The sequence below is a fragment of the Scaptodrosophila lebanonensis genome, unplaced genomic scaffold, assembly GCF_003285725.1.
Source record: "Scaptodrosophila lebanonensis strain 11010-0011.00,11010-0021.00 unplaced genomic scaffold, SlebRS2 tig00000043-arrow-pilon, whole genome shotgun sequence".
Classification (NCBI taxonomy): domain Eukaryota; kingdom Metazoa; phylum Arthropoda; class Insecta; order Diptera; family Drosophilidae; genus Scaptodrosophila; species Scaptodrosophila lebanonensis.
The window spans coordinates 4,410,856-4,426,289 of NW_022060545.1; the positions used below are offsets into that span (position 1 = coordinate 4,410,856).

The 15,434-nt window shown below is 38.5% G+C and overlaps 2 protein-coding genes across 2 annotated transcripts in view; both read right to left on the reverse strand.

The window, feature by feature from the left end:
- Positions 1 to 5,664: 5,664 nt before the first annotated feature.
- On the reverse strand, positions 5,665 to 6,305 carry LOC115622991. The gene is made up of 2 exons (XM_030517151.1): positions 6,091 to 6,305; positions 5,665 to 6,028 (listed from the first exon to the last, which is right to left on the reverse strand). Exons 1-2 carry the CDS (start codon positions 6,179 to 6,181, stop codon positions 5,727 to 5,729), a joined length of 393 nt encoding a protein of 130 aa, XP_030373011.1. The 5' UTR covers positions 6,182 to 6,305; the 3' UTR covers positions 5,665 to 5,726.
- A 1,042-nt stretch (positions 6,306 to 7,347) lies between these two features.
- The window catches only part of LOC115622757, a 29,823-nt gene continuing 21,736 nt past the window's right edge, over positions 7,348 to 15,434 (reverse strand). The window contains exons 2-6 of the mRNA XM_030516811.1: positions 10,679 to 10,868; positions 10,510 to 10,617; positions 8,842 to 9,006; positions 8,672 to 8,772; positions 7,348 to 8,613 (exon numbers count right to left, since the gene is read on the reverse strand). Coding sequence (XP_030372671.1) covers positions 8,155 to 8,613; positions 8,672 to 8,772; positions 8,842 to 9,006; positions 10,510 to 10,617; positions 10,679 to 10,793 — 948 coding nt within the window. The 5' untranslated portion in view covers positions 10,794 to 10,868 and the 3' untranslated portion in view covers positions 7,348 to 8,154. The remainder of the gene's footprint in view (positions 8,614 to 8,671; positions 8,773 to 8,841; positions 9,007 to 10,509; positions 10,618 to 10,678; positions 10,869 to 15,434) is intronic.

Genomic DNA, 15,434 nt, shown 5'->3' on the forward strand with positions numbered 1-15,434 from the left:
TTTTTGCTATATGCATTAAATATTTTTTATTGCTAGCCCACACATATGCGTATATCTGTTTGTCAGTCTGTCTGTATGAACCCTTAAATATTTAAAAGTATCAGGGGTAGAGTCATTAAACCAGCGAAAAGTTTTCTTTTATTAAGTCGTATTTGAATTTAAAGCGAAATCATATTGATACGAGAGCTATCCCAAGAGAACTAGACTAGGATAAAATTGGTATTTCTCTTTGGTATTTGTGTCGAATACGAAACTAAAGAATACTCTGCAGTTCTACCTATAAAAAATGCCCAAACTAACAAATATTAAATCAATATGTTTATTCTGGATTCTAGTTTTTCTGAGTGTATCCTTACTCAGTGCTCTGTTGTAAGCGACGAGCTTAGCGCGTTCGTCGACCTTGCAACTCGTTTGTGCGTCGTTGGTCGTCTTGGCCGTCGCCTGCGCCTTTACCTACGTTTCCATTTTCCTCAGCTCGCCTTTCTTTGGTGCCTACTTTGCTGTTATTTTTACAGTAGGTGTTGAGTTGAGTAGGTGTTGTTGTTGTTGTTGTTGTTGGTGTTGGTGTTGGTGTACTGTTGGTTGCCAATTCATTCAGTTTTAAGCTTGCCAATTGGCTATTTGGTCATTGAACTGCCGCCTGCAACTGTGCAACTGCGCATTTTCTATTCCCGCTCCCCACACTCCTCCAAATCACAACCATACGGCCATTCGCCACTCTATTTTTATTATTAATTTATGTTGTATGCTCGTATTTTCCCCCCAGCTTGCAACCCCAAAAAATAAGCTGACAGCGAAAACTTTGCAAACACATACTCGCATCCTGGCCATAAGTCTAAGTTGGTTTCCCTTTCTACCTACGTCTGCCTTGGTCTAGTGCTGTTGGCTGGTTACCAGACGGGCTGCTTGGCTGGCTGGATGGCTGGTTGCCCCGGCAATTCGTGTGCATACTTTTGGTACAGTTTCTCCAGCACTTTTATCGTCCTCCGTCCCCAGCACCATCATTAGCCACGAGAATGAGCTGAAGTCGCTGTTTGCTCCACTACCCCAAAGCTAAAATCCTCTTCGTTGTTGTCAGCTACAAACATGTTACGCTTATTGTTGTTCTTCTCCTCAACACTCTCCCAACAACAAGGAAGCTAAATGACGTAGTTTCGACGGAAATGAAATGCGTAGAAATGGAAAATTAAAATACAAGTCATTAGGAACTGATTATATATATAGCAGGTAAGAATTAGGGAGCTTTTCTTTATTTTCTTAAAACCATAATTATCCCATTAGAGAAGATTGTAATTATCAAGATCCAACAGATCCGAATAAATGATTGAGAAACGGAAACATTCTAAATAATCGATTATGCCAGTACAATACTTTTTTCATTGTGGAAGACAACGGTGTGCTTAAGAACTCTTAAGGACTTCTAAAAAATTAAATATGTTATTATTTTGAATTTAAAAGCTGCTTGTATTCGGATAAGACCTATTTAGGGCAGTTGCGCTAAACTTCTGGTGGAGATCCAATTATTTAAAGAACAAATAGTTCCAGAAAACCCAATGTTCTATTGCTTAAAATCAAGCAGCTTGTACCAGAGAGGTAAACTAGCACGTGGAAGCGCGAAATGTGTATGACAGGCAGAACAAGACGTGGCAGATACCATGTTATAGGAAAATCGAGAATTTCTTGTAACTTGGTAATTATACTTGTATTCTCCATAAGCAGAGAACTTTTCTTACAAACCACATATAGTCTCATTCCTTTATACTGTAGCACCCATAGAGACGATCAATGCAAAAATTAGTCTTTGTATGATGACATAAACAAAGACTGTTTATGAAGATAAACCCAGAAAATTTGATTAAATCCACTCCCTATAACATATAGCTGCAATATAAACGATCGGTGCAATAATTATTCTTAGTATCAGAAACTATTTTATTTATAAATATATATTTAGAAAATCTGTTATTTATAAATTTGGGGGTTGTTTCCAGTTTAATTAGGAGTGGATTCTCCATTGACATATAGCTGCTATCGGAACGATCGGGCCAATAGTCAATCCAGTATAAAAAAATTGTATTAGTAGTAGTTTTATCAAAATCGGTTCACTATATCGTATAGCTGGCGGAGGAATGATTAATATACAGTATGTAAAACCTAAAATCAAAGCAGCAGCTACGCATAGAAGAGATTTCGTTTAATGTTTGGAGATCGGAACCTCTTCAATAAGTCGTTTAGAGGTTACCCAGATACTTGGTTTTGAGAGTAAAGGAACCTATGTAGCTCCAATACTAGATAGATTCCCTCCTTAATGCTTAGTCTGACCAATTCCATGGGATACCTTGGGAGAGCATTAATGTTACTTGAATTTGAATTCAATTTATTTGTATTTAAATATAATTTTTAATCGCAATCTTTAGTTTAAATTCAACCTCGACCCTGGAGTGCTTCCTCATTATCGCCTTTATTTCAATGCGAGCTCATTTCAAAAGATTTCAGGTAGCCAGGTAGCTATGCATTATAAAAAAAAAACTCCACCAGAAGAACAAACGAGTCCAATTATAATTTTGGGCCAACCAAAAACTTCGCTGCTGCCAAGCACACAAACCGACAATAAAAGGATGGGAGGCCCACTCCCAGTCGACGGCCAAGGATTGCACTTCAAAAGGCAACGGCTGCTGTTTCTGCCCCTGCTGGGGTCCTGCACGGCCGAGCCAACAGACAAAACAAAAAGCATTTTGGTCGTTCATGCCGGCGAAAAAGCACGAGCGGATCAATGACCTGCATTTCACAGCCTGAGACACATTTCAATCGATAAAAGCGAAGAGTTGGGGCACGAGCACAGACTACGAACAAAAAGCAACAACAAAAAAGAAGAAAAAACAAAAAGCAACATGGCGCACGTAAAATATGCAAGCTTCCTGCAGGAAAAGCCAAAACGATAAAATGGCGAAACGCTGAAATGGCAGACGTGGCGCAGTGCCGGACGCTTGGTGGTGGTTGTTGCAACGTCGACTGTAAATGTGTGTCTGTGTGTGTGTGTGTGTGTGTGTGTGTGTGTGTGTGGCATGATGAGGGCAGCAGCACAACAAAAATGCTCGTGTGGAACTTTCTAACGTGGCCGAAAGGTAGCTGTTAGCCAGCCAGCCAGCAGGACGGCGCACTTGGCTTTGGACTTTTGTAACATTTTATTTCGCAAGTGAGGAGTGGGAAGTGAAGATTGCTAGGCAGCTAGAAACTTTGCATTATAAATTGAGAAAGGTGAGGCTAGCACACCCACACCCACACACACACACACACATACATAACTAACAACTGTCATTAGCAGCGAAGCACATTCTGAACGACCATGCGCCAACATTCCCACAGGAACTCAACAAACAATGCGAACCGGCGAAAATCAAATGCATTGAAGCGTTAAATAAAACAACAGCAACAGCAATAACAACAACAACAACAGGAACAGGGACAAGAACAGCAAGGCAGCGACAACCCCAAAATAGAGCGTACAACTTCAACTTGGGAACGCACCCATGGCTGGGGTGTTGTCTGTGCACCCATCCCGCCCCTCCAAACAAAAACAACAACTACAAACACATACCTTTGACCAGACCATGTCCAGAACAAAAGTTAACGCATTGCACAAAAGTTTTTGCGACAATTCCAAGTTTTCCCTTCGCCAATTCAGTTATTGGTTAGAGTTTTGGTTAAAGTACATTTTCAAATAACTACTCTATGTAAGCCTTTAGCCCTAAGTAGATCTTAATAATGCGCTTTTATTAGATTTTAGCTGATCTCTTTCCGAAAATATTTCAAAAGATAAACCGTTAAAATAATAATGCTAATTGTTAATGAGACAAACTCTCTCAGTTCTATATAATAAAATACCTGATTCTTCAGTTCCTACACATTTTCAAAATACCGATCAAAAGATTGGAAATGAAAGAATTTTCAGTTTTTCTCATCGATCTAACAAACCACCCTCTTCAACCCAGCCATTGTGATCACAAATATGATTTTCAAAAACGCATTTTGTGGTTATGTTGAACACTGAAGAGATCCAAAATTATTAACTAAATTAAGTAAGCAATTTACTATTTAAAATGTAACCATAAACTTGTAGAATGCTTAAGTGTTGCCAAATCGACTCTTTGATACCCTGTGACCACCCATTTTCTCAACCCAACCCACTACAACCCTTTAACTAAATCAAACATTTTGTACCAATGATCGCTATGGAGCTATATAGCGATAGCTATACTTCAAATTACTAATTATCATGAATACCAGCTAAAACCGAAACAACTATCCGACTAAAAATGATTATTGTCCCGATCGGTTCTGAGGCAGCTATTTAAAAACAATATTTTTTGTTATAAACTTGTTGTGCATATAAGATAAGACACGTCTATATTCCAAATTTGATGCCCCTAGCTGTATTGGTTTAAAAGTTCTCGAAGCTCATACGGACAGACGTCCTGTCATGCTAATCATACCTTTATGTGCAATCTGCCACGTCTTCGTCGGCCTTATACATTCAATGCTTATGGTTTCTCTTCACTCTTCTGATAGAGGTTTTAAAAGTATTCAAATTCTGGTCAAATTATAGAGGGTTCTTCTGAGCTATATAGAGGTTTAAAAAGTATTCAAATTCTGTTCTATGTATAGGTTGTATTTCCAATACACCAGTAAGTTGCTTTTCAGCTCTAAAAAGTATTTATATGGGTACATAGTTTTAGAAAATGAAATAACTCCAAATGCTGTTTAGGAGTTTGAAATTAGCTGTGCGTTTAGAAATGTCTGACTATATTGACAAATAAAACAAGTTACAAGAACTTTGTTAGTGGTCTATAGATTTTCTTAATAGTTAAATGTTTAAAATTCACAAAAGTATTGAATGCGAAAAAAGTTGTCAGCAGAAACTCATAAACAGCTAACGATTGCGTTAAATTTATGAATTTAAAATACGAGCATTTATAATCTCAATATATTTTCCACTTTTCACTATTTGGTGGAGAGGTCGCAATTATCAGGCGCTTGGAGCAGCGTTCGGGTCGGTCTCTCCCGGAGCCATTGATAATTGTGGCAGAAAGTTGTTGCTGTTGGGTGGATTTGGATTATGGTCGCCTCACTAGCACACTCCCGCGCCAGTTTTTGTGTTGTTTATTGCGGCTTCTGGCTTGCATGCCCCATCAGTATCAATGTAGTCTAGTCTGCATACGAAAGCGCAGGCCTTAGAAATGAAAGCTGCAGCGAAAGTCTGTCTGTCGGAAAAAAGCGAAACTTGTGTCTGCAAATTGGAAATGGAGTTGTGCAGAGCGCAGCGCAGCGCAAGTTCTTTGCAGCCAGCCAGCCAGACAGAGCACCAACTCCAACCCCAACACCAAACCGAACACTGAACACTGAACCCCCAACCCGAACCTCAAATCGGGCTCGAATTGTCAACCCTCCGCTCGCTTCGAAGCTGGGGTATCTGTCTGTCTGATGTAGACTGATGTCGTTGTTGTTGTTGTTGCTGTTGTTGCCATGGGGCAGGTGCAGGTGCATGCAAAGCCCATGTGTTGGGGGTGGACGAGAATATTGTTGTTGTCAGCGCTTCAGTGAAAATAAATGAAATGAACGGCTTACAATATTCCACGCGCAATGGGTCAGTGTAAAATATTTGTATGTATGTCTGTGTGTTGCATTATTTGCCCAGACTTTTGCACAAAGTTAATTACTAAAGTAGATTACTGTTTATTGGGTGATTGTGTGGCTGGTTGTGGTTGTGGTTGTGGTTGTGGACGTTCCACCAACTTAAAATATCCGTCGACTGCATAGATTTGCGGATCTTGGGGTCCGCTGCCATCGGGATTTGTCTTCCAGCTGATGGTCAGACAGGGCTGTCCCTGCGGATCGCGTATTATATTATAGCCATTCAAGTGCTGCGGCTCCACGTTGTGCTTGATGAGAATCATGGGTCGCTCTCCGAGTAGGGAATTCGCCAGTTGTTGTGGCTGTGGCTGTGGCTCTGTCGCTGCCTGTATGTTCACTGTACGGCAGAAAGAGGCGTGACAGTATCTTTAGAAATGTCGGCTTCGTCACTCTACTTACATGGCGTGCTCTGTGAGCTGGAAACCAGCATCAGTAATGGCAGCAGCGTCGAAACGAGCCACCACACATTGTGCAATTTGTGTGATTTCATCACTTATTTATATAAAATAAAATATAAACAAAACGTCAATTACAACTAAAACAAGTGGCGTTCTGTTTTTTTATTTTTTATTATTATTTATACTAGATGCTGCACGCGTCTCTCGCACTCGGAAGCTGCTATCAATTCTAAGCGCTACGACTTCACGCTCCGCAGTCTCTTATAGAACTGTGCGGGGCTTAGAGCGAATCGTCGCCCAAAACCTCGCACTCTTCCTTCCATCCACCTGGGCTTGATTTTGTTCACTGATAAGGCCACGAGCTCGTATGCTAATGGGCTTATCGCCAAGACTGCGGCTAGGCCTGAATGAATTTGATGTATTGCGGAATGCTCTCGGTGCAGCCATTAATGGCGGCCAAGTTGTAAACAAAGCACATATTTTACATATTTCTCATAATGAGGCTCATTGAACTGATAAGGCAAAGAACAAAGAAAAATTCTCGACTTTTTACAGCGCCTGTTGAGCTACATTTGAAATGCACGCTGTTAAGCGAAACTGCACTTGTAAGTGCTGCCAGATAAGTAGAAATAGTTAAGTGTAACCCAAGCAGCGAACTGCTTTAGATGTAAACTGCGCCATCTACCGATTAAAGTTGAATTTCACCCTATTTAGCAAATACTCACTCCACTTAGCAACAAATCAGATCATTTCTCTGAAAAAGTAAAAGAGAGCAAATATCTTGGCTAACAACCTGTCAAAAACACTGCTGCCAATAACTGTTGAATCGAAATTTATTAGTATGTGTTATATGTGAAAGCTTTTAAACATAAAAAGTGAGCCATTTGGATCATGTGAGTTGAATGTTGGTTGGGAAGATTGGCTACCATGTGTGTAGAATTGCCGTCAGCTGGCGCCAGTGTAACTAGCACCAGCCTGTAATACACCAAATTAAGCCAACACGCTAACCACAATTCAAGTGGTGGGTGTATGAACTGGCAAGATAACTGATAACAACTTCTTCTTAGCCTCTTTATATGAAAATGCGTACGCTGTGGAGACAAAAAGAGAGAAATGCTTCGCAATTTAATGCCTATTTAATGCAATTTATTCACTTAACTGCAGGAAACATTAAACTTATTAAATTTGTGTAATCAAATTACAAAAATTAAACAAACAAGCTTATCTAGCTAGCTTTTTTCATCGAAATTTAGCGTAACAACTTTGTTTTACTATAATAATAATAATTAATTAATGAATTAATTTTAATGCAACTCGGTTTTACATTAAACGTTTGAAGTTTCTGTATACTAACAGTAACGCATAAGTATAGAATGTAGTTCAAACTTTTAATGTAAGCTTAATAAATATTAACTATTACTACAATTTGTTTGTTTGTTTATTTGTTAGGTATTAGGTTGGTATTTTACACGTGTTTCATTATGTTGCTTAATTTAGTTTATGACCATGTTTAAATATTTCAAAAGTAAATATTTAAATATTGCAAATTACTAATATTTTATGTTGTTGTGAAGAAAGCATTGCTGTAGCATTTGGAAGGACTGGGCGGGGTTTTTTAAGGACACTTTTAACAAAATGCAATCTTTTTTTAATAAAAAGAAATTAGTTGGGTCATTGAAATTTAAATAAAATACGTTTGCCTTTCCTTTGGACGGAAACCGATCCGCGAATGTTCCAGTTTTAATTTTCTTTTTTCTCCCAGAAGAAAAAAAAAACAAAGTGAAATAAACTCTGCTCGGCTTGTTGGAAGACAAATGAGAATAACATTGTAATAATGTGTTAATTGAAATGAAATGTAAGATCATTTGATTTTCATTTTGTTTTTACATTTTTGCCCTCAAGTGTGCGTCATTCTTAGTGACGGTCGAGTGTTGTTGTGATTTGTGTTGATTTGCTTTTCTTTGCTACTGTACACAGTCTTTGTAAATGATTTTTGTGGTTGTTGTTGTTGTTGTTGATGCATCGAAACCTAAATGAAGCCATAACGGCTGCCCTTCAAGCCCTTCTACACCTCCGTACTGTGCGTCTGTATCCGCACCTTCTTGACACTTCCATTGCGTCGCATGGGCGGCGAGCTGCCCGATCCCGAATAGCCGGGATTTTGAATGCCCAGCGCAGGATCGGGCCGCGGTCGCGGCTTTTTCAGACTCGAACGCAATGGCGAACGCGTCACAGAGTCGAGTGTGGAGCCATTGGAGACGCTAGTAACGGTGGTACTCATCGAGGCGACACTGCCCGCAGTTCCAGCGCCGTTGCGAATGCCACTGTACGGCTTGCCAGATGCATCTGTTACCGACACACCGTTCCGGCCGCGCTCCTTGAAGCCCGGATTGTTGAAGGTGGTGGCACTGCCCGGCGAGGAGGCGTCTAACGCCATTGTGGGATCGCCACCCGGATTGCGCGAGTATATGACGTCATACAGAGCGGCCACAAATAGCGCAATCGTTAAGACAATGACGACAATCTGTCAACCAGAATTATATAGTAATTCGGGAACTATAAAGGCAAATCGTAAGACTTACTTGTAAATAAAAGGAAATCCCGCGTGAGATTTTAAAGCCGTAACGCTCCTGCTCGTCAATCTGAAGAGCAAACAGTGCAGTGGCTATGATGGCCAAGAGACCTACCAGAAGAAAAAATAAATAAATAAATAAAACAAATCTCAAATAGGCCAATCAGGTGGAACACTTACCACCTAGCAGAGCTAGAATCAGCTTGACAATGACCAGGGAGGTGTAGGACATCACAACCTTCTCCCGCGATGAGATCATCGCATGCTGAATAACCGATAATATGCAGAAGATTCCCAGCACTGCTGAGCTGCCAATGGCGAGTAGGCCGCTGACGAAGACTGCATCTGAGCGGAGAGCGAGTTAACGAAAGAAAAGTATATATACAAGTACATTAAATAAATAACAACAAAAACTATCAAGCATTAATAAGAGATATTGGAACTCATACTGATTGATAGGAAAAATAAGAACAATTTGTTAAAACTGGCTAGTTTTAAATAGAACTAGAAAGGAAAATAATTTTAAATTATTAACAGCAATGCACATATTATTTTAGACTGTACTTAAAGGGTACACAAAGTTCTTCAACAAGTTTGTGTTGTGAGTCGGATTAATTATTTGTAATTTCTAGAGTTTTCGTTAGCCTTTCTTTGTTTGCCTATAAAAAAAAAAAAACCAGAGAGGGTTGGCCCTACATTTGAAGCTACAATATGTTCTATCCTAAAACAAGAATGAAATGGTAGAATCGTGAAAATAATAACAAATAATCTTTACAAACATACATTTCTGGACATTGTTTTTCGTATATGGATTTCTGTCTATGCTTCTTTATTTTAGAATACACTTATCATTAGGAAATAAAAAGGCACTACCAGCACGTTATAGCCGTATAAATGAGATAAAGCACAAATAAACTCGTCCTTTCTCTGACCTAGTTTGTTTATTCTAGCTCTTATACTGTTAGAGATATTTGCGTTCATACCGACAGACAGACAAACAGACGGATATACCTATATTGACTAGTTTTACCATGCTGATCATGAATATATATACTTTCGGTGGACTGCTGCCAAGGCGTTGCGGTACAGGGTGTACAAAATAAATTTCTCTGACCCGTTGGGGGGAATATAATTAGACTTACTGGCAAGTAAAGGTCCATATATGTAAAGTAATGTTCCTTCTTTGATTTATACGCTCGCTTTGTTGAAAAACAAAAACACAAAGCAAAGGCAAACCAGTTGCCAAAAACCAAATTCCACAAAGGCGTTTCCTTCCACCTTTATTTTAAAAAGGACTTTGTATTTAGGGGTAACAAGTCTATTCTGTATAAGATCTATTCAAATGTAAAAGAAAGTATTTCTGTGCAAACTTTTCTTTTTTAAAATAAAATGTGCCAGGCATTTAATAAATTTACAAGTATTTTTTTAATAAAAGACAACATTTTTTAAGCTTACTCTCAGATTTTTCATTTGTAGAGATTGTTGATTTAATTGATTTTTTTGTTTTTTGTGGCACAAGCTGCCAGAATGTTTTTGATTAATGTTAAGACTTTCTTTGTATTCATGTTTATATTTCTATTGGATCTGCTATGAGAATATTCCTCTGTAGATTTAAATATACGCATATTTCTTTGTAAGACAGAATCTTTAAAAATTCAACTGTTCAATTTTCAAAAAGGGCGCTTAGGTCTAGCTAGTCTTGTTCTCTACTACTTCGAATACCGTCTCATGAATCGTAGAACCGTAATATTGCCATCAATACTGAGCTAATCTGCTCATTACAGTAAAAGTAATAAACCAAAAAAGTTTAAATTTCTAAATGATAATTGCTGTTCGATTAGAACTTACTGCTTAGTCTGAATTTGGACACATCGTTGCCACATTTCTCTCGATTGTAGGTTAATTGCTTGCAAACTTTGAACGGCCCGAAATAGCCGCGATCGTAGTCATAGCCACCTGTAATCATGATGTATATAATATAGATATTTGGAGAGATCAGAAAGTTATTTGTACTCACCCGATGGACTATCGTAGTAGCCCCAGATTGGTATACCAATGGCAATGGATGCCAAGGCGAAGCAAAGAAAACCCAAACAGGTCACCCCAGCAGCATAAAGTGTCGACGTCGCCATGTTCTACTGTACAGCATAACGATAACGATGACGATGACTTGAGATATATCCTATTAAATTCTGAGATCCGATCAACTGGGAAGAGAGTAAGTAAGCGAGGGAAATGCTTGATTATTATTAGATCAGCAAATTGAGCAAAGAGCTGCATTAATATTGCAAAGATATTTATTACGAGAACATATATATATATATTTATATACATAGATATATAGCACTCACTACTTCTGAGCCACAATTCATGCATAGAGTGTCATTGTCAAGCGCATTCGAAGTGGGTGGTAGGGTGGTTGGGTGGTTGGTGGGAACTTTTGAACGCAATGAGAACTGCTGAGCTGCGTCTGACTGGCATTGCGTTGCATTTATATGTATTTGCATTTGCTTTCCATGGCACTCACATGAATTGGCCATGTAATCCAATATTTAACTTAGTGCTTACATCGACTTGACATCCAATAAGTAAGCCCCTTGTCTCTCCCCTCGTCTCTTCTATGCCCCCATCCGTCGCAAATACAAAAGCCCATCTTCATAACGAACAATTAGATTTCATTCAAACATAAAGAGCTACTTGCCGATGACCTTGAAACACAAAAAAAGGCAACAAAAAAATTGTATAGCTTATGGCAACACATATATGTGTGTATATATATATATATATATATATATATAGACCTAGTATGTCTGAGTACAGAGGCGAAGAGTGGCGGACGCTCTGAGGTTTGGGTGCGCACTTTTAAGATGCTTAGATACACACGACTGTGTAGGCATTGTGAGTGTATCCATAAGCTATAAAAATGCGACAGCACAATTGTTTGCTTGGCTTAATGTGTATCACATACCGAGCCACAGAAATATGTGAGCTTAATGCGATTTCCTGCACAATTGAATGACAGTTATGGGCTCTAATGACTACCAGAAAACAAGCACGGTAGCTACAAATTCCGTTTAAGCTATTCTGTTTATGCACTTTTGACAGCACTGTGCTAATTTTATTTATAGCCATTAAATGTAATTCACACCAATGATTCTTATGTGCCGTCAAACTGAGCGTATACGTTATATTTTTAGAGCCAACAAAAATAGCAGTTACATGATAAGTTAGAGCCGAGTTAGAGCCAAAAACTTGACGAATTCGAATTATCAAGAAGTATATTATAGACATAAAGAAATCAACAGCAATTAGGGACGAAATCATTAAAGTAAGACTTTAAAAATTCAATTAAATAATGCAAATTAAAAAGAAATTTTAAAAATTAAATTAAACCCCAATTAAAAGGAGGGCAAGGAAAAGAAATGCCAGTTAATAAAATCACACATGGATCAACAAAATATTACTTCATTTAAGTCAATCAATTATTTAATAAGATACTCAAATCGGTGATGCATTTTGATTAACATTTTAGGTAAAACAAACTTTATAATCTTTATATATATAAAATAGTTTGTCCTGACTGACTGATTGGCAATCAACGCCCAGCCCAAACGGTAAGAGCTAGGAAGCTGAAATTAGTACTCAAGTATCCTTTCATAGTATCCATCATAGTGTATGTGCGCACTAAGAAAGGCTTTTGGAAAATTCGAGCTCCAAATGGGGAAAAACTAGTCGGACTAAGACGGGCAATACCTACTAATAATTATTATTTAACCTTCTCCTTGGATCGAAAGTTCAGAAATGTTTTATATAAGAACTTCTTGCCATTCAGTAACAGTCTTTCAAGTCCATTTAGCTCTTCTCTCACTTTAATGCTGCCGTCTCTATTTACTCCAAACCTTTTGGACCCTAAAACTACGCTGTAAGTGTTTTCTACCCACCCGTCTATTCTATAAAAGAACATGAAGGGCATTGCCTGATCAAGTTCTCTTGTGTTTCCATTAGCTCATATATTTAGTCAGAATTCTTAGCAGCTAAGTCCACTCAGAATAGCACTTTATCTGGGAAATGTTCAATGTTATATTCACATTAATAACTAAATGGACAACTGTTTGAACAGCTTATAATGATGAGCAAACCTATTTATACTTAATCCACACACATTAACGAATTTTAAAGGGGAAATAAATATTAAGGCTTCAGACAAAAAGTAGAGCACTCTTCTTCTTTATTATGAATCAACTGGCCCACATTAATTCACTCAAGGCACGACTATTAACTAAATTAGTAGACCATTTCACCAACTTTATCCCTCCACCAACCCGGCTGCCAATCGCCCCATCGACCTAATGCCAAAGCAGTCGCTTCTCATAAACAAAGCCAGCAGGCAACGCGACGCGACGCTGCCGAGGACTTTCAATGACACGAGCAGAAGAGTCTTAAAAAAACTAGAACGAAACATTAGATGACAAAGACTGATAGGAAAAGCAACAACAACAACAACAACAACAACAACCTCAATAAACTATTGGGTAGTAACTAAAGCTCGGTTTTGCAAGGCACTCTAGAGCTGGTAACCGAAAACGATTGCAAGCGGCCGGCATCTAGTCGGTCGTTCGGTCTCTGTTTGTTGCTCTTAGCGGTAAATAGACAAGCAGCAATAACAACAAGAACAGCAATAATAAACAACAGCATATTACATATAACAATAAAGTGAATGCAAAAGACAAAGACGAATCGACGTTTCGGTTAGGTGCGGGGCGGATCGGAGAAGTGCGGTGCTATGCGGTACGGCTTCCATTACCAACACAGATGGTTCTGCTTCTTGGCTGGCTGAACTATTTGGCTGCTTGTTATATGAGGAGTCGACGACTTGAAAGTTGGCGGACCGGCGTTATGCTAAGCTCGCTTGAGTGGAACCATTATACATACGAGTACGAGTACGAATACGAGTACAACAACAACTGTCTGCACCAAGTGCGGCGCGTTTTAGTTGAGGGTAGACTGAGCGCCAGCCTGGGCAACAGGTTGTCGAATACATAGCTATATAGTACGAGTATGAATGCACACAAAAAACAATGTGCCATTTACGAGTATGAAAATATTAAAGAACGAGCTACACGATAAGAAGGTGATTTAAAAGATCCAGAGATTGTCTTCAGGGGAAACTCCAAACACCCCTCCAGGCTAACTCTATAAATGTACAGAAATAGATGGACTGTGTCTTTAATTATTTAATATTTTTATTTTCAACTTCTGACTATTCATCTGAAACATTTAACGATTTAAATTTGGAACAGTTTTTCACAAGTTTTAAATTTTTTACATGCGCTTTTTTCAATGGCACTTATCTGCTTTGAAATAGTATATAAGCATATTTTCCGATTCGATTCAAACTTTATAACTAGCGAAAAATCAATCAGTGTACAGTTTTTCTTGTATTCTTTATGAGAGTATACAAACTCAATTTGAAGTAAATCGGACGAAAATTGTAGATTTTTCATTCAAAGGTTGGAGCCCGTTTTCCCCCCTTTGGAGTTCGAATTTTCCAAAACCGCTTCTTATTGTCTACTTTCACTCTGAGAGGAATCTTGTGTCCAAATTTAGCTTCCAACTTTTACCGTCTTGGCTGTCCGTTGATTGCCAATCAATCAGTCAGTCAGTCAATCAGAACAAACTGTTTTATATATACTTGTATAGAGATAGATTATGCCAAAACATTTCCTAATTTCGATTTTCTTTTCGATATTATTATCAACAGTTTTTAATACGAAGATTAAATTAATGGATAGATATATTATGGTATATGTTTTAATAATTAAAATTAAAATAATTCAAATCAAAATCATTTGAGATATTTTCATAAACCAAGAAAGTGCTCGTTCCTATAACAACATTATAATTTTAGTTGGAGATTATATTTCAATGCAGGAATAAGAAATTTAAACGTAAAATATGAGTTTCTTAATTTTTAATAAAGTCCGATTATAAATTTTATGCTTGCTGGGAGGAATCAGGATATTTAAGGAAATAAAAAATAAAATCAACTATTCTGTGATAAAGGCTACACATTGGTTGACGACTGATTGATTTCCCACTTACAGAGAAGCGACTGTATGCAAAACAGCAGCTTCAATCAATAAAGTAAAACCTTCTGAGACATTAAGTAGGAATAGGTCTTAGACTTCGATGAACCCATCCAAGAGTTCACCTTTCGTTACTTAGGCCGAAGTCTTAATTAATGTCTACCAACTGGTACTTAATCGTCTGCTTTCTGCTGCTTTCTGGTGCTTTACGGCCTGTGACTGCGCTCTCATTCAGCCTTCAATCAAGCTCCAACACTCCACAGCTTTATCCAAGCCGAGCGCGCTCTTAGCCGATCTCATCAATGGCTTTAATTCAAGCCGAGCTCTGTGGCGCTCACCACAAAATGAACTTTTCTTTCAATTGTGTCACGATTTTCAACTTGCATACATTTCAGTACAGCCTCAGACTTAGACCCAGACCCAGACCGAGACCCAAACCGTGATCTTCGGCCCGCATTTCTTTCTTCGTGTGCCTGTCAGTCTGTCCGTCTGCCTGCTCGCGTCTTCAAAGGAAGGTGTGTGGGTTGCGGGGAATTTATAGCGCTCTCGGCAATTTAATTTCTTTTGGGGACTCGCGCGTGATTCAGAGGTGATATGCATATGTTTTCGTTTTGTTTTTTTTTTTTTGGTTTTTTTTTTTCTATATGATTTATTCACCAGGCGCGTTGGTGTTGCAGAGTCGCTGTG